General features: G+C 37.4%; 2 protein-coding genes across 2 annotated transcripts in view; one reads left to right on the top strand and one right to left on the bottom strand.

Annotated features, from left to right (window-relative positions):
* Nucleotides 1-99: 99 nt before the first annotated feature.
* On the top strand, nucleotides 100-7,318 carry LOC139694957 (metaxin-1). The gene is made up of 7 exons (XM_071593490.1): nucleotides 100-362; nucleotides 448-594; nucleotides 2,221-2,324; nucleotides 2,407-2,569; nucleotides 5,300-5,528; nucleotides 6,763-6,917; nucleotides 7,062-7,318. Exons 1-7 carry the CDS (start codon nucleotides 282-284, stop codon nucleotides 7,149-7,151), a joined length of 969 nt encoding a protein of 322 aa, XP_071449591.1. The 5' UTR covers nucleotides 100-281; the 3' UTR covers nucleotides 7,152-7,318.
* A 38-nt stretch (nucleotides 7,319-7,356) lies between these two features.
* Nucleotides 7,357-19,790, bottom strand: part of Vps45 (vacuolar protein sorting 45) — a 36,996-nt gene continuing 24,562 nt past the window's right edge. The window contains exons 9-13 of the mRNA XM_071593488.1: nucleotides 18,751-18,888; nucleotides 15,436-15,594; nucleotides 14,013-14,123; nucleotides 13,573-13,703; nucleotides 7,357-7,552 (exon numbers count right to left, since the gene is read on the bottom strand). Of these exons, the coding sequence (XP_071449589.1) occupies nucleotides 7,360-7,552; nucleotides 13,573-13,703; nucleotides 14,013-14,123; nucleotides 15,436-15,594; nucleotides 18,751-18,888 (732 nt within the window). The 3' untranslated portion in view covers nucleotides 7,357-7,359. The remainder of the gene's footprint in view (nucleotides 7,553-13,572; nucleotides 13,704-14,012; nucleotides 14,124-15,435; nucleotides 15,595-18,750; nucleotides 18,889-19,790) is intronic.

The raw sequence follows: 19,790 nt of genomic DNA, 5'->3' as shown, positions 1-19,790 counted from the left end.
TCGGCTTCTCTTAGTTGGAAAACCCTCTCACAGATGGCCCAAAAGATGGGCAGACCACTGACTCAAATACATACTGGCCTGATCCCAACTCCACTGTTCAGCCATCGTCCCAATCGGATTGGTAAAACACCTGAATGCTTCGCACCGTCATGTTTGAAATTCCATGCAAGTTACCCAGAGTGATTTGTTTTTCTTAGAATTATTTCGTACCGGAACAAGGGAAGTGGCTAGCAGTCATTTGGGTAATGGTATACCTGTGAAATGGAAAATGTGTTTTTGAAATGAATAGGACAATGGAATTGGATATTTGGGGTGGCGATTGGGGATTGCCATCAATCGATTTAAAGTGCTTGCAAATTTTGGTTGGTATATCGTGTATGCACAAGACTAAGTTGCAAGATATCGAAAACTGCCGCAAATATTCTTTTGATATGGTTTATGTTTCAGACTTTGTCCAGGATATCCAGAGTCAATCTGCAAGTAAACGTCACAAATAATCCATTTAAAACACCTAGAGGGGCTCTTCCTGTATTTCGCTGCGGAAAGGTCGTGTTGGATGATGTACAGGACATCGCCACATATTTTAGACGAAATGTTAGTATTTTAAGGTGATTTTTAGCGAAAGACCAATCCTTAATTGTGAATATCACTTGAATGAGTATTTGATAACCGACCACATTTTATTTATTTTAACAATAAATTTGCATATCACCGTATTGTATTATAATTGAAAGAGAAGAGAAATCCACTGCACAGACATTCACAAGAAACAATAGCGGTAATAAATTCCGAAATATACATAGCACAACAAAGTTTTAACGTAATTAATACAAAAAGTACAACATCAACTTAGAATTACGGTGTGGTAATGCGAAGAAAAAAGGCGACTCGTTGATTGGCAAGAAGTAATACATTCACAGCCGGAATAAGTTGCGAGCAAATTAACACAAATAAAAGAAACAGCTGATGTCATAGCAGAGGTACTGTCAGCTGAAAATCAATATTTCAATTTAAGTCAACTTGTCTACATCCTCTAGTATTAAGTATATTTTGCATCAAAATAGTAGTGAGATATTTATTATGCCCTAGTAAGTGGTTGTGATGAGCGGAAAAAATCGATATCAGTGCATACAAAATTAGCAAACCTCGTGCAGCATTGAATGGTTGCTTCGTTCTTCAGTTGTATGGGACTGTGAAAGAAATCTGTAATCATGAGTGAAATATATGAAAATGTGAATGCATCTTACTTGCAGTATTTGAACAATAACAAGTAGTTCAAGATGTTATCTATAAAGATTGCATCTTGGTGTGGAAGTAGATTTAAGCCTATCTGCTACATAATCCCCCAGTTTCTATCTAATCAACTTCTGAAATCTCTTCCCTACCCCGTCGGTTCAAAGGCTATTGATGTCCTGTGGGAACTAGATAACATCCATATTTCATGTTTTGTTAAACCAAAGTAAATTGTTTATTGTGCTTGAACATGGCTGAATTCCCCTGGGAATCCTATAATGCCTTTATATCCAATATAAATAAATATCAATAGTCCTTGAACCAGACTCTCAATTTGTTAAGAATTGAAGCGCAAATATAAGTTTGATGTTTGGCCTTGTAAAATGATGTTACAACATTTTTCTCGAATGAGATTCATATAGTTTAGGTCCCACAATATTCTAGTTTAATAACAGCGTTTTGAAGCATTACAGTCATCTTACGAAATGGTAAATTTCAAAATCATTTGCAAATAGCCGACATTTCATAGATGGGATGGCATTAGAAATACCATAGATAAACAGATTAAAGAGAAAAGGGCCTAAATGAGATGAGGTATGCCAGTATTTGGATGGAATAAATTTGAGTGAATGGAATTGATCGTAAATTGATAATTGTCACCCCCTATTAGGCAAGTAACTTGTAATTACACATGTAACTTGAGTAACTCTCCGGAGATTCCTTATGACTAATTTTTTAAAAAAATGTGGTCAACTCTGTCAAAAATCTTGGAGAAATCTGTGTATATAGTGTCAGGTCTGATAACCGCTGTTGCAGCCATAAGGAATTTATCCTTGATAAGGCAGCATTTTTAGGTGCATTTGTACCTGAGTAAAATCGTTTATATATGTTCTAAGCAATTCTTAAATTATGAGAACCGAAGCTAAAACCTCTGCTCACTGTCAAGACTTTTTTTATCAAGAAATACATTTATTTCTTACTTTTCAGAATTATAACTCCGACTTTGGCCTGTCAAGCACAGAATGTGCAGACATTGTTGCATACACCCATATGTTGCAGGAGAAATTGCTTCCTATCATACAGTACACATGGTAACTATTGGATATTTCTTTGTTCCTTGGTGTACAGATTCTGAAATTGCCCTCTTTCCCATTATGAAAGATTCTATTTCAGGTGGGTCGATGCAAAGAATTTTTCCGAGCTTTCCAGGCCATGGTATGCAAAGGCTCTACCATTCCCCCTCAACTTTTACTACCCTGGGAAGTATGAGAAGGATGCTAAAATGATGGTCGAAGCAATGTTTGATGTCAACGACCTGACTTACATAGAGTTTGTTGTAAGTTAGTCACATACTAAATAATTATCTTTTTTATTTACAAGACTAGATAATTTGTTGAACTTTCTGAACTTTGTCTGTCATAATTTGTGAGGTTTTGCTATAGAAGCTAACAGAAACAATAATAGTGATTTCATTAAATAATAATATTTATATTTTACTCACAATAATAAGGCATCATGATACAAGTTATGTATTTTTTACAAGTATATTACATTATGCATGGTTACATGAGGTATGTAAAATAAGCAAACAAAGTAGATTTAGCTCTCTATGTACCCTGTATTCTTCTATACTGTAATATGATTTTTCTGTGCCATGTATTCTTTTATATTATTATGAATTTTCTATAAATTAGGGCCCCTATTTTACTCTGAATGTACAGAACGGTTGAATATCTTTTGAAGAAGCTGGTTCTCTAATGAGCATGCTGTAGTGGAAAAGTGGCTGTATTTCCACAGTTATCCACATCTGACTTTGGTTTATGGGTGTGTGGTGCATCCTTATCTTTTCCTGAACATCAGAAATAAAGTGATGTAAGGAAAAAAATTTTTGAGTTGAAAGACTCAAAATTGTTTATGGATAGTTATAGCAAATACATCAGACAGACTCGCACTGGTCTCACTTTGCTGTCACAGTCTTGTGATAATGAAGTACACAATTATAGGTGCTTCCACTGAAAGTTCTGGTCTCATAATATCCAAGTCAGGTTACTGAGAGTTGTTTGTTAAAAGTGATGGCACTAAAGTCAGATGAGTCAAAGTCAACAATTTCAGTGGAAGAAGTACCAGGTTTAGGTTTCTGTTACTGCATATAACATGGTGGGACCCTCCTGCTACCCTGCAGCGTTGGGTCACATTCCCTACCTGTCTCCTCGGGGAGGAGACCGTTTTATGTTGCATGTCCATGTGGTAGTGGAATTTTGCCTTCCTACTTTTCAACTTGCACGTTATTGGATAAACTTCTTACTACCATTATTTGTTAGATGATAGTACGAGGGTCATCCGGAAAGTAGTACCCGTTCGTGAAATAAAGACACAAAAGTAAATATTAACAAACATAAAAAATTTTATTTGAAAGAGGATACTTTAAACTACTTCTCAACATAATCTCCAAGCAAATTAAGGCATTTGTCATAACGTGTGACAAGTTTCTGTATTCCTGCTGCATAGTCCTTCGGCGCCAGCTCATTGAGATACGCGAGGGACCCATCTTGCACAAATTTTTGCATAATGCAGATGGTGTTTAACAATTTCATGAACAATTGTTCGAGAAACATTGGGAAAATGCTCACAGATGTCATCAATTGTGACGCGCCGATCGTTCCTCACGAATTCGTCAACTGATGAGCTCACCAGTTGGTCTGTAATGACAGACGGTCTCCCCGAACGCTCATCGTCGTGTGTGTTCCCCCTCCCCATGTTGAAGTTGCGACACCACCGCCGAACAGACGACTCGTCCATTACATTGTCTCCATACACCTCCTTTAATTGGCGATGAATATCACATGGGCGAACGTTTCTTGCATTGAGGAATTTAATCACTGCCCTCACTTCACAACTGGCGGCGTTCTCAATTTTTTTAAACATTGTAAACAATCACAGAAACAACACAGGCAATGCTAGCATCACGCAACTTGGCTCAGAGAAGGCAGACAAGCCACTGAAGCTATCTGACCTCGTCCAGCGGCTACTCGCGTCGTCAGCACTTCATGCGGCACGAACGGGTACTACTTTCCGGATGACCCTCGTATATGTATTTGCATGCGTGTCGAATTAAATGATTTTTGCATGAATGTATATGCCACAGTGGGTATAATTTTGCTTGTGATTGTGTTCCTTTTTACGGGTGGTGACCTAACATCCCTTTCCACACGCCTTTGCGGTGGCCTGCGGGGTATTATGTAGATGTGGATATAGTCCCAGAAAACTAGGAATTGTTAAAAGCCTTGAAAATATCTTGGAGAAAACTTGGAATTGAGCAGTTAAACCTGGAATTTTGGAGAATCAATGTTATTCTACAAAAAAGGGATAGTGGACAGCAGAAGGAAAAGTGACATACTTCCATGCTGGCATCTTTTAGTGAGTAATGCAATTTGCAGAAAGATAGAGAATTGTGCATCACATCTGTTTATGATGAAGTGTTGCACTACAGAACAAGTGTCTACCTACCTCAACATTATGACTGTTAATAGTCGGGTACTTATTCTTCAAATAAGAATACCGTGGTAAATGGTATCCACAGTTGGAATGATTTTTTCACTAATACTAGGTGCCTATTGATAAATTCTTGCATCATATTGTTTTTAACAGTTAATCTAGTATTTCCTGACTGACAGCTGCAAAAAAATGCAAAAAGTTGTCTTGGCACAATTACGTTAATTTAGGTACATATTAAAGTCAAAAGCTCTAATGTAAAACAACAAAGCTACAAACGAGGTAACCTCTCTTCAAATAAAGAGATTTTTGTACTTGTGAGTAATCAGATTTTAAAAACAATATCCATTACATAATTATTTACCAATGAATGTATAGGGGAAATGTTAAAATATTTTTGCATGTAAATTTAGCAGTGCTCATAGGGTATGGGTGAAATGGTAAAAATGGCAGCACAAAACCTTAAAAATAAATTTTTCTTCTTTAAAACCTGGAGTCTGAAACTGATTGTTAGCCGCTCAGATCTGTGTGTGTGTATCAACACTAAAGGCAGTGTGTCAATTCCTCTCCACAGCTCTTCAGCAAGGCTGAGGCATGCCTGGGTTCCCTCTCGGTTCGGCTGGGTGATGCAGACTTCTTCTCAGCGCACCCATCGTCCCTGGATGCTGCAGTCTTCGCCTACCTTGCACCGCTCCTCAACGCCCCACTCCCCTCTCCCGCGCTTCAGAACTGCCTAAAGAACTCCACCAACCTAGTCGCCTTCATCCGGCGCATGTCGCGCCAATACTTCCCAGAATGCATTGGTAATGCTACTTCTTGCCGTGTGCACAATTGCAGTGCATGCCAGCCAAATGTTGTTGTGCAATGGCTTCTTCCGTGGGAATTCATACATTGGTGGCAGAATACTCTGCCAGCTTATTCCCATGCAATCAAAAATTGTGTGAGGGGGAGAAGGGATTTCTTTGTGAACATAGGCTCATCAAGTCAATTTACCTTAACTTCTCTTGTTGTAGACGTGCCTATCTCAATGCTCTTAATTGTGGGTCTAGGATTATACCCCACTAATTCCTGCATTAAACTCAAAAGATTATATTATCCTGTTTTCAGTTGAATAATTCATCTTTGTTCCTCCTGTGACTTACAAGATTTCAATTCCTGTACGAGCATGGATGAATATTTTGGGATAGATGTCTTAAAATAATTTTCCTAGCTTCAGCTCCCTATTTCATTATTGTATGCCTTCAAACAATAATATTCATTTAAGAGGCTTATTAATAATGATTATACACCAATGATTTAGTATTTTTCTGTTCGGTCATTCATTCAAATTGATTAATTTGCAAAAAAACTGGTGTTTTCTTGGAAAAAGATCATGGCTATAATTTTGTCAGATTCATTTCAGGGCTAAAATCAAAATTCATGTTTTGTCTGTTGCCATAAGAATGATGTGTATATAAGCAGTGACTGTGGTGAATGGTGGGTACATATCCACCATTCACCTTAGTCACTGCTTTTGTACACATCATTCCTATGGCAACAGACGCAACATGAATTTTGATTTTAGCCATTGCTGGGCATTCCTTAACAGTTACATACTCTTGGAAAATTTTTCACTACAAGGAAGCCTAGAATGTACATATATCGGCTAATGGGGAAACCAGTGAAGAAATGTGCTAACTTGAGATTTATGAAAATTGCTGTTGACAAACACAATTATTTTGAAATCTACTTTTGCTGATGTACCGATTAAATAAATCTTGAGGTTATGGTAATGAGATGTGCATCACAGCCACATGTAAAAAAAATAGTATAAAATGAAAATTAAATGACTGTTTGGACTGTAAAATTAGCAGTATAACTTCATCTGACAGATCTAGTGAAATTCAATGATTTTTCAAATTGTCGCACTTCCTTATACCTGGAGTGGATCACATCTAATAAGTCCAAAAATCTCTAGCCTCTGCTTCAGCTCATCAAAAAATTATCATCCCATTGTTCCTGCAAATACAATAATGTCATCCATTTCATCTGTTGCAGAGTGGTCTAATGCGGCCAAGCCCAGGGTAGACTTGGGCCCATCAGCCAAAGATGCAGATGCAGATTTCCCATACAAGAGAAGAAATCAAATATTTGCTGGTCTGTTTGCAACAGCTGCCATGGCCACATATGCATTTTCAACTGGACTAGTCTCTGTAAGCAGCTTAATTACAGCTTTTGTACAAGATCCTTTATTTGCATTCACAAAGAAAATATATGGAAAATATAAACAAAAAGTCATTTACAATTGCTGGTCATCGGCATATCAACATCTCAGCATTTCTTTTATCTTTATACAGGTGTCAACAAAGAGTGCTGCCAGCACCGAAGACATACCAGATGGCTATCCCGACTTATTTGACCACAACGATGAGGGTGATGATAGTTGAAAATAAATAGGTTTCAAAATGTTACAACAAAATGGGTAGACTCCTCTCCAGAGAGTAAGGAAACATGATAAACTATTACATTGATTACTTACTCTCTGCTGTACCTCCAAAGAAGAAGTGGATGCAGTGCATTAGAATGTATTAATATGAATAAATGCATGTGTGTACACTGTGTTGAACCACTGCTTTGGGGGAACAAGGCGTCCAATCACAGCTCCCTCCCATATCGCCAATTCGTGTCATGCATGGCAATTCTCACCTCCTCCATGAATGAGTCAAAGTTGTGGATGGTTGTCCCACCCAGGACCACGTTTGCCCCACCGAGGCTATTCAGCTGGTGGATGGACAAAGACTCTTCATATGTCACACCTCCCACCACAAACACAATGACATCCTGGGGCCTGCAATAGAGAAATGAGATCTCAGTTCCAATGTACGCAGGTGAATAGCATTATGAACCTAGCCCTAATTTAAAATTAAATCCACATCGCACACACTGCAAGCCAGCCTTTACTTAGTAATCTCTGGTAACTGTGAAGTGTTCAACAATTTTAATCAAAATTATTGGTGAGTTCAGCTTTGGATTTGTGATGATCAATACCAGTGTTGGAATACTGAGGAGAGCCCCTGGTTATATTCACCCTTAGAACACCCTCAGCGTCACGCAAGCTGTGTTATTTTTCAGGTACTAGATCTACCACCAAAGGTGCCACATGGAAGAGAGTCCTACCCTACTGCCAGCATCAAACTAATGTGCCACTTAACTTCAATAACTTTTATCAGAGTTTATTTGATGTCATGGACATTGTTTGAAAGGTGTTTCATGGCAATTATAGGCATTTTTACAAAATGTTAGGATGAAGGTAGAAAAAGAAACTTTGCACTTCCACATAAAGATGCCAGGAACCAGAATGCAAAAAATTACTCTTCACACCCTGGAATCAGCAGTTTTCTTAACATTATGATCTTTGAAACTCATATTAAAGAAACCTATGAAATCTAAAACAGTAAATTATTGCCAAAAGTTGCACGGATGGTTAAGGAGTGCAAACACTGGTATAATATGCATTGCCTGCTACGTGCTTAAATTATGACTTGGGAGTCCTACAATTTGTCCTTCACTGAAAAATTAGTTTATGGTCCCTCACCTTAATTGACTTATTTCTTCATGGTCCATCATCGGCTTAAAATGATACTTGGATATTTTAACAATTTTGATTCATGCCATGTTGCCAAACAGGTCATCACTGAACAGCCAAGCATTCCCATGTAAATAGCAGCTAATTAAATAGTGACTGACTGTTAAGGAATTGAATTCTGAGCTTTGATATAATATATATTTTTTTTAAATAACATATTATAAAACCTTAGGACTAACATCCAGGGCTACCACTTACAGGAGAGGACAACTTTGGAGATTTTAATACTAGAAAAAAGGATGAATTGAGAGACTTTTCATAAATTCATGATTAACAATTAAGTTGGTAGTTAACTATTTAAGGTAGGCTTTGAATGGACACAGACTGAACAATGTTACACTGCCTTCCTTCTTATAAAATCACAACCTAACATCAAACACAACCCTAAATCCAACTTCAATTCCATCCAACTTTCCCATCCTGTTCCTAATCTTACCTCGCTTTCCTAACATTCTTCCCTTTCAGTCTTAAACAACCTAGCCTCAATCAAAATATTCTGCATCCATCTTCCCTGCCTTCTTTGGAATCTCCCAGGAGTCTACTCTCTTCCTCTGCCATGCCTATCACTTCCTCATTTGTTTTCTTTTCTGTCCACTTCACCTATTCCATCCTTGAGCACATCAAAAGCCTCTAAATCTGCATCAATCAGCTCCTTGTGGAAGCTTCTTTGACTTATGCAATTCTTCTTATATCCCTACTACTTAGACCATTTTGGTTCAGAAAACTTACAAGAAAGGTAAACTGTTCCACTTGCTCTTGTTTATGAACTCCTATTTTAATATTTAACTTATCCTATCTCTTTCTTGAAAACCTCAAACCGTATGGTTTGTTTACATTGATTCTTGTCCCATACATCCGCGGCAGTGAGGTCATATTATCGCTTGCCAACCCAGAGGTCATGGGTCAGATTCTCTCCTAGGTGGGTTTTCTTCCATCTTAATCATAGGGGTTTGCAATTGTCTTCAATGTTATGTTCAAGGGTTAGAATGAAGAGGGGAATATCTCAATACCGTCCTAAATAAATAAATACAAACCACAATGATTTTGTAATGCACTCATTAATGATTGGCTCACATGCTAAGGAAAGCTGGATCATTTTGATTGATTAGCAGTAAATATTGATGCATTATTCAATGAAGAAAAAAGCATTATTATTTGCTACAAATTGATTTGCCAAACAATGATGAAATTCCACATGATTGATTGGTATGGAATATGATTTTTTTACATAATGGGGCCATATTTCATCGAATATTACGAACTAATTTCCCTAGGTTTATGAGGGTAAAAAAGAAACTTGACACTTCCACGGTAAAGATTTAATATTTACCGACCATGGTTTCGATGCTGCACATCATCACCAGGTAACATACATCAACATTTTTTCAACTTGTATTGTCTGGCTCCAAGAGGGATAATTAAATGTAGAACACGTGTTTTTTATCCGTCGCTATTTCTAAGAATGGTGGAGTGTTACATTGTGTTATTTATTTAATGATCATTTAATTAATATAAACTTTCACAAATTTTAGCCAGTAACCTTCCAATACATACTCTCCCCTTCCCCTAGACCACTAATAGGCTGCTGCACCAAACTCAACTTATCCCCTCTCCCTTACTCCCCCTACATTCCTCCCTCTCCACTTCCTTACTCCCCTCTTGGAGCCAGACCATATAAGTTGAAAAATATTCATGTATGTTACCTGATGATGATGCGCAGCAACAAAACCATGGTCGTGAAATATTAAATCTCTACTGTTGAAGTGTAAAGTTTCTTTTTTACCCTCCTAATGAAGGAATACCACAAAGTTAAACCTGAAACTGTTCTGTTTTCCTAGTTTGTCAAATAATAATCTAATGAAGTCATAATATCGCAGATTATTGTGTTGTGGAATATTTTTATAAAACTGGCACATTAATGAGTTGAAGTTGATTAAATCTAAGGTCTGCCGCAATTTTCTGGCATTGTTAATATTGCATATGTAAATTTTGATGTTCTTTATTACTTCTGGGAGTCTTTAAATTAAGGTAGATTTTGGATAGATACAGCCTACACAAGGGCAGAACAATACCTTTTCTAGCCTTTCCTAACAAAACACACAATGACATCCCACATTACAATAAGTCCCTCTTCAGTTACAACTTCATTTTATCCAACATACCCACCTTATTCCTTCCACACTTGCCCAAGATTCTCACCTCTATCACAGTCTTCAACATAATAATGTTTGTAGAGAACTCAAAAACAGGGGACAAATCTTTGTGAAACACCTTGAAATGGTTTGATTGATCCCTTAGCCTTCTCTTAAGAATTATCACAACACTGTTTTACAGCCTGTAGCAAGTGGAAAAAAATCAGCAGCATCAACCCCCAGCATTTTCATGTTTAAACACTTTTACAGTCTGTAGCAAGTGGAAAAAAAATCAGCAGCATCAACCCCCAGCATTTTCATGTTTAGAGTATGTGCTATATGAAGATATTGACAAATGATGACTAAAATTCATTTGTCGATGCTATTTCAGCAATGCATTTAAGTCATGGGTTCAGCAGCTCGACACTCAGATTGCATCCAGAAATGGCATTGGTGACATTTATGTAAAGCTTCTGACACCATTTAATACAGCCGATGCCATAATGGCATCCTTTAAGCAAACACAATGGGTGCCATCATTATGGAATAACCACTTAACAGTCAGAAAAATATGGAAAAAGTTAATTTCTTCATTGGTAGAGAAATGAACTGTAATGATAACAATTTCATTATCTGGTCTTGATCAATTTGGGTGAGCTGAGAATATTACAAGATCTTTTTCTTAAATATTTCTTCAAAAAAATTTGAAAAGGAATCCTCACAAATCTCGAAAAACAATGCAAAAAACTTCTATTCAATTTTAGTTCCCAACAGAGAAGTTAAAGAAGGTTGTAAAATTAACATCAAAATTTAAAAAAAAACCTGGTCTAGATAGCATAAGACCGATGTACTTCAGGAACAGTAAAATTATGCCAAATTTCATTGCAACAATTATTAACAGTAGTGTATTGAAAGGGTTAGTAGATTAGATTGTTATAGTCACCCATATCTTTACAGGTGGTGCACCAACTGACCTAAATAGCTATAGACCAATTTCAAGAAAATATATACTTGATATGTTACTTGAGTGATTAGAAATTAGCGCTTTCATTAAATTACCTAGACACAAAAAAATAAATTCTCTAAGCTGATATCAATTCCATAAAGATGAAGAGGAACAAAGGATATCTTGGAGGATTTTGCTGACATAATTAATCATTCACTGGACAAGAAACTACAGGAAATAATTACCTACGTTGATTTATTATTGGTAATCTACTGGTTAAGGTAGGTTTTGGATAGACACAAGCTACTACATGGTACAATGACAATTTCATCACCTCTCCAAACAAAACGCAACCCTAATTCCAACACTTCCACAAGCCCCTCTTCAATTACACACACTACCTTCCTTCCTGAATTCCATCCAACATCCCTAACCTATTCCTTCCCCTTCCTCATAGGTCCAATGTTTTTCTCTACATCACAGTCTTCAACATCCAACTGCCAATCAATATCCTTTGCATCCACCTTTCCTGCCTTCTTTGGATTTCTCCAAAAAATTACCTTTCCTCCCCCACCCTACCTAACATTACCGAATAACCACCATCACCTTCCTCATTTGTTTTCCTTTCTGTCCTCTTCACCTTATCCACACCCACATTTCAAAAGTCTCCAATCTACTCCTGTCATATTGCTTCAATAACTACAGTTCCACATCGTGCCAAACTACACTCCCTTTCAAAGTTTTAACAAGCATTTTCCTGATGTTTTAACTGTAATTTAGTGTAAAATCCTCATTCATCACCCTTGTCATCAATTCCTTCACTCAAACAAGCTGGTATGGCCACATTAAAAGTCAGTTCCCCAAAATTTCACCATTGTAAATGCTGCTGAAGAGTCCCCGTACACAGCATTCAATACGCCTTTGATTTGCGTAGGCATATAGCCTTTCAAAAACTAATATTTAATGACAGCTTGATACTCAATTTTTTCCTTTTTACATAAACCCCTCACAACAACTCACTCAAATAATTGTCAAACATCAACAGAGTCCAAAATGACTGGAAGTTTGGTGAGTACCTTTCAACGCAAGAGTAAACACATTCCCTAACTTTTGTCGAAGAGGGCTGCCATCTACATGCTGATGTTGGAAAGTTTTCGGATCACCCATATACATGTGAATTGATTGACTTTGTGTGTGATGTGGACATTTTTCAATCTGTGGTCCATTATTCCATATTACTGAGGGTAAAAGTTGATATTATATATATTCTATGTAGTAATACTGTTGGTGTTCCTGATTTTTCCCATGTTGTTTTCCATAACTCATAATTTATTGCAAGTAAAAGGAATTACATGCATGCATTTTTGTGTTCAGCTGATACTAATAGAAATTAAGAGTTATCCACTCCACCCCATTTTCAAAACTATTATATTTGGTATTTTTTATCAATAGTTCATTATATATTTCTTAACTTGTTATAAATAATTTACCAAGAAATCCATTCAGATGATGCACTTAACTATTTAATTGTTTTTCAAAAGATATATAATGCATATGAATTTTTTTCTATGGTATACATAGAGGGCATTATCATAAATGTGCACTTTCAGACAAGACTATTGCTTTGAGGGACCAGGATTTGTATGAGGCAATACATATTGTAAACAGTAAGAAGCTGTTTAAAAATTAAAAAATATTGCTATTATTATATGGGAAGCAAATCTCTATAGAAGTCCATACTGTCTTCTGCATGTGGAATGCTGTTATAAATACAAGTGTGAATCACACTAATCAAGTCATACGCCAGTGAAAACCTTTTCAGAGGAAGAACTTCATTGGGTTGCAGTAAAAATTCCTATCAGAACATGCACATGAGCACTGTTTCATTGCACCCAAATATAAAAGATTGCTATTTAATTAAAAAGCCCAAAAATTTTTCCAAGGAAACAATGTAAACAAATGAAAAAAATACTTGTACAGAATTTAGTGAGCAAGCACACTTCTTTGGATAGATTGGAAGGATTTTAATGCATTGGCACATAGTTACTTGACACCTTTTGGTTGTTCATTAAAACAAAGTCCCCCCCAAGGTGGGGGGGGGATTGGCAGATAGGGGGAAGACCATATATGTGCATAATTATTACCTTCTCGTCATTTGGATGTTGCCAAGGTAAGGGTACACATCCTCTCGTAGTCTCCCCTTCAACAGGTCATCTAAGGTCTCTTTCAGGATGGGGGAGTGCTGCGTGAACACATTATCCACACCTTTCAAGCCCTGACAAAAAAAACAAGAAAAATATTAACATATACGACAAAGATCTGGACCTAACTGGGTATGGTGTGCAAATCTGACCTCCTACGGGATATTACCACCCCATGACATATGATGGATGGCCATACATGTATACAACTTTGTTTTGACCCACCAATAATTAAATATGAGAAAATAGCTCTTACTTTTCGAATAGGCCTAAAAATACAATCTTTTAGGAGACCTGTCAAAATAATTTTTTTCCACTTTATAATGGGCAGGGGAGCAGAGGGGTTTGCAAATCCTCCCAGTAGGAAAATCACCACATATTACCTTGATCATGTTTTTTATGCTCTTTGTCGTTTTGGCCACACTCTCCTGTGTCATGGAGACTTCAGAGGGCCTCGTGTGCTGCATTGCATAGTTGACAACCAGGGCCACAGCCTGGAAGGAGACAATCACTGCAGGTTAGAGGATGTTTTTACACAAACAGTAATTGTGTTCAGCAAGGAAACCAAGACTGTTCAGTAAAAGTATCCTCGTGAAATCAAATTATTTAGTCCTGCTTACTCCTTAGTTATTTGGGCCTGCATAATTAATAGATGGGAAACTGGCTAAAAAATAACATTGAAAATAAATACACCAAAAATTGATGGTGATGTAACAAATTCTTCAGATACGCTACAGAGATAGCTGTCAACCTAAAAAATATAGATGGAAAGCATAAATTGAGCTTCTTACGGCCTCTTTTTAGACTGGACTATATTAAATAATATTTCCTTAAGCCATAAAGCATTTTTTACACCACTGTCAAAGTAAAAATCGCAGGGAATATTGAGATTGGTGGGGTGATTTATGGGGAAATTTAATCCCTAGTCAGTGTTCAGACACATTCAAAATATTATGGCATTCACATTAAGACAGGGGTGGGTGGTATTTTACGAATAGGAAATTAATCCCTTTGCCAGGGACCATATTTGGGAACTTACAAATACACACACATATTGGCAAGCCCAAAATGGGGTACAGGGTAGTTTTTCCCTTGCCAGGGACCAGCCCTGGGCTACCTTAACCACTTACGTGTTAACTAGTAAGAGATTTTCAAATAAATTAATCCAGAAGCCAGGGACCAAGTTCAGGGCAAAAATAGACATGCACTCACTTTATAAACATCAAATCAAATAAAAAAATCCGAGTTATAAAAAGAATGACATTCAGTATTAATTCATGGAGTTTGAACCTTCACATATAGGATGAAGGCGACTTTTTGAATTCAGGAAAAAAATATAAATGATCTTATATGCTGACAAAAAAGATAAGTTACAGGTTTCCCATTGTAATCAAAGCATCTGCAATTATAACCTTCCCCATCAGATGGATTGGCAGGAATTTCATTGCTCCTTTGTCTTCTAGTGAAGTCAGAGCATTAAGTTGAATTTCTATGACAAGGATAAATACAAAATCCGGCAATTTTTTACAAGAAGTGCATGTATTTTTCTTCGCAATCTATTTTTCTCATACTCTAAGGCAATTTATACCATCCTGATTTTTTCTACGTTATTAATGCACAAAACTCTGAAGCCTGAAACGATGCGGGATCAATTTATGGTTAATTTAAGACTTCTTTTTATGATACTTCTCATTCAAAAATTCTTTCATAGAATCATCCATACATAGTTACCACCATAGCATGGATCCACCCAAACGATTTGGCAGCCAATGGACTCAGCAAGTAAAAGTATGGTTAGTCACTCACCTTGTATAGGCTGTCGGGGACCCCCTTCTTCTTTAGTAGACCTATCAGTCCACGAATGTCCTCATTGCTGTGCTTGTTGTACTTCAACGCATACAGCATCACAAGTCTTGCTGCATCCTTATCTCTGACTCTCTCCATTGGAATGACCTTGCGAATTCTCTAAAAGTGAGAAATACAGAGCAAAATAATTCTATCTATCACTCAAGACTGAAATAGGTTTCATCTTAGTAGATGTATATTTATCTTCACAAAACATTCAAATTGATATATTAGCCTAAAAGGAAGATAATGGCAAGTCAACAAATTCAGCACTGAATGATCTGATTTTGTTTTGCCTGCGGGACTGAGTTTTTTTAAATCACTTACATGGGTAGTCTGAAATTTTTCAAACCTAACGAATAAACAAGAAATTTTTTCTTAAAATTTATTTTTATTTTTCAACATAGTCTCCTTTTAAGTAGATACAATTTTCCCAGCGATTCTCTTCAACTTTTTAAACCTTCCAAATAGTAGTTGATGTCTTTCTCCACAAAATAGTTGCTTACGTATGCGATAGCCTCCTCATCCGGTGAAAATCTTCATACTCAAGTGACGCTTTAAGGTTAGGAAACAAGAAAAAGTCACTGAGGGCCAGACTAGTGAATACAGTGAAAGGTCAACCAATTTGAAGGGCAGTTCATGAATTTTAGCCATGGTGACCTCTTAAATGTGAGTAGGTGCGTTGTCCTGATGAAAAAGCGCTTTCTTCTTCTCCAAATGCAGTCATTTTTTGCAATTTCTGCCTTCATCTTGTCAAATAATGATTTATAACACTCTCCCATTACTGCTTTACCTTTTTGAAGATAATCGATGAGCACAATTACATGACTGTCCCAAAAAACAGTCACCATCACCTTCCCAGCCAATGGAACCGTCTTCGCTTATTTTGGAGCAGAGTCACCCTTTGCAGTCCACTGTTTTCGCTGTTCTCAGGAGTGTAGGGATGGATCCAAGGTTCAGCTTCAGTTACAAATTGGCCCAAAATCTCTAACTCCTTTTGCTTAAATGCTCAGACTGGGCCTTGGAAATGTTTAATCAAATGCGTTTTTGGTCTGTGCAAGTCAGCAAATGTGGCACCCAATTCACAGATAGCTAATGCCTGTCCAATCATTTTCAAATGCTGAATTTATTGGTTCCCATGATGCTCTCCTTGATTTAAATTGGAGTAATGTTTAAAATTTTTAACTTTTTATCTATCAATTCTCAACTTGCCTGTTTTACAGACAAAATATTAAAATGGTCTGATTCCTCAATTCCCAAACCTATTTGCCATCCCAAATGCTTCCCATGATCCTGGATGAATGAATCTTTAACAACATTCATCAAAGAACATAACCAAATAGTCTCTTTCAATACACAGGGTGTCTCCTACTATGAGGGAGATTTTTCGTCAATGTCCAATGGGCCATAAAAAAAAGACAAGTGAAAATTAAAAATTTATTTTATTACTAAAAGTTAAGTACACTCATGGTTACTTTTTGACATAATCACCTTGACGATTGAGGGATTTGTTGTACCTGTGGACAAGCCTTACAATACCCTCCTTCATAAAATGTTGCCGCCAATGAATTTAAATGAGTCTGGACGCTCTCTTGAAGCTCCTCATTGTTTTGGAAGCCCTGCCCTCCCAGCCAATTCTTCAGCTCAGAGAAAAGATGGAAGTCACTCAGCTCTAGGTCAGAACTGTATGGCGCATAATCAAAAATGCCCAATTTAAATTGCTCAAAGAGTCGTTGGGTTACACCAGCACTGTGAGGATGGGTGTTGACATGGATCAGAACAATATCAGAAGTCCGCATGCCTCTTCCTTTATTTTGAGTGGCTCTCCGCAAACGTCGTAATCCCCAGCTGCACCAACTCAGCAAGCAACACACCTTCTTGCTTCCAAAACACGGTAGCCATAACCTTCCCATTGTTGAAAGTTTGATTTTTTTTGGTTTGCTTGAGGAATTTGTCTGCATCCATTTTTGTGATTTTCGCTTTGTTTCAGGGGTGTCATATTTAATTCACATCTAATCTTTGGTCACGATTGATTTTAAAAAGTATCCTCTTTCAGCGGCATAACGGTCAAGGAAAGTAAAAGCTGAAGTCATTCGGCGAGTTCAGTGGTCGCCAGACAATAATTTTGGGAACCAGCGATCACAAATTTTTTTGTAGCCTATATGTTCCATAACAATTGAGTACAAAGAAGATCTTGAAACTTCCGGAAATTCCACAGACAAAGCACCAATGGTGAACCTATGGTTTTCTCTAACCACTTTGTCAACTCGTTGAACAAGACCATCTCTGGCTTGCATCTTGCAACTTGCATCCTTGATCCCTTCATCATACACATCAGTTCGGCCATCTTTAAATTTTCAACACCATCCCATATAAAGTTTTCTCCACACACTCCATTCATTCTTATATGAATTTTTGCAGCATATTATTCCCTTCTACTTGCAGGAAACAAATAATGCTTCGCAATTTGCATTTGGCAGGAGTATCAATTGAGGCGACCATTTTATATGACTGCTACTAGGCACATAATGACAACATAAGCTCGGCAGTGTCAGAGCATGTGGTGCAGGAGATGCTCTGCTGCCTACTAAGCACACCACCCACCTGTAACTTGTCTGGCGATTATTCTGTGCGATCAGGGGTTGAAAAAAAAACTGCCCTCTTATTTCAAAACTACACAAAGATTTTAGGAATAGTGTTAATTAAGTGAAGGTAATGTGGTAAGAATTTTGAATTCTTGTCTTGAACACGGCCATGACATCTCCATCCAATACTAGTGACCAACATGACACCAATGTCACATCCGTTCGAAATTCCACGTTTCCCAATTCTACTCGCACTAATCAGAAAATAAACAAGGTTATCCCTATTGATGTCACAAAATTTATATTTAAATGTTAGCAGATGGGAGGACAGTTTCCACCTGCCCCTACTCAGGAAAAAGACTCCTTCACCAGCAAGGACAAGAGTGAAGGACCCATCAAAATCCTCTTGAAGCCAATAGAGAGGAACAAAGCGAGTGTCAACAATGATAAAGGATCTCATGAATGAAAAAAATTATCACTTTGACATGAGGTTGTCAGAAAGAGAGAGGGGTTGAAAGGGGCACACAAATAGGAAGGCATGCAAAGAGGCAGCAGCAATCAATTGACTCCCTAGAGAAGGTGTACAAGGGAAACTCTGAGCCTTGCAATTGTCTCTCAATGATCAGCCACACCTGAGAGCTACTTTAGGCAGCCAATGCCTAAGCATGAAATAAAAGTATGTCAAACTGACCTGCAGGTGGTTTGAGTGTTCATACTGGCAGGAAAGGTCTTGCTCCAACTCGGACACCTCGAGGAGACAATGGCGGCCCACCAATGATGATAGCTCACCCATTACTGTCACATGCTTCGAGATAGTGCCTGAAAGTTTCTGCAAAAGAGAACTTCATTTAAGGAAACTAAATCACTCTGGAGAATGGTTGCTCAGCACTTTGATTGAGAATAAACCAATTTTAATGCACCAGATGAATTCAGATAAGACCAAGTGAATGTCCAGCTGGCATAATGTAGAATGTTACACAAATTAAAGGAATGGTTTCTTCAATTACCAGAGTTCTCCATAAATCTCTCAAAAGTGATCATCTTGTTCTATCTATGCATGCATTAATTTAGCATTTAATCTGAATGCATTACTTATGAATTTGTCTTTGCCATCTTTTTTTGGTAGTCGACCATTTAAGATTTAGTTAAGAAGATTTTGGATGGGTGCAGATTTCTAGATAAAACAGCTAGACATCCAAACACTACAATAAGCCCCAATCCAATTCCTCACACTTCTTTCCCCCTTTCATTCCAACCTACATGCCTAAGTCCTATGCTATTCCTTCCTCTCCCTTGTATGACCAACATCTCCCCTCTATCACAGTCTTCAACATCCCATGGCTAATCAAAATGTTGGTTTGTTCTTGTGTCTTGTTCTGACAAGGATGTAGTCAATTTAATATCTTGCACCATTCTCTGGCATATTCTTCTCTGACGTTGCTTGAAGGTCTTTGCCACTACCACATCTTTCTCATTACAGAATTCTTTCTTCGTTCTATTCTGCTTACTTTTCCTAACCCATACTGTCCAATGCTGCTTCACTCTCTGACCACAGCATTCTAGTCTCCCATTATGATTAGATTATCTTTCCATTTTACTGCTCATAGGACCTCTTCCAGTTGTTCATTTGCTTCATGTATATCCTCTTCTGAGAAGTGTACTTTGGCATATAAACCAGCACTGGCACTGTGTCGATAAGCTCTCCCTCTCACTTGATCATCACAATCCTCT

This window comes from Hetaerina americana, unplaced genomic scaffold (assembly GCF_022747635.1).
Source record: "Hetaerina americana unplaced genomic scaffold, ioHetAmer1.1.p SCAF_6, whole genome shotgun sequence".
In the NCBI taxonomy this organism is placed as follows: Eukaryota; Metazoa; Arthropoda; class Insecta; order Odonata; family Calopterygidae; genus Hetaerina; species Hetaerina americana.
This window is presented reverse-complemented; position numbering and strand designations above follow the sequence as displayed.

Coding starts and splice junctions, on each gene's coding strand:
- LOC139694957 (XM_071593490.1), top strand. CDS start 282: ATGAATAGGACAATGGAATTGGATATTTGGGGTGGCGATTGGGGATTG. Junction 2,325..2,406: donor CCTATCATACAGTACACATG/GTAACTATTGGA, acceptor ATTCTATTTCAG/GTGGGTCGATGCAAAGAATT. Junction 2,570..5,299: donor TGACTTACATAGAGTTTGTT/GTAAGTTAGTCA, acceptor TCCTCTCCACAG/CTCTTCAGCAAGGCTGAGGC.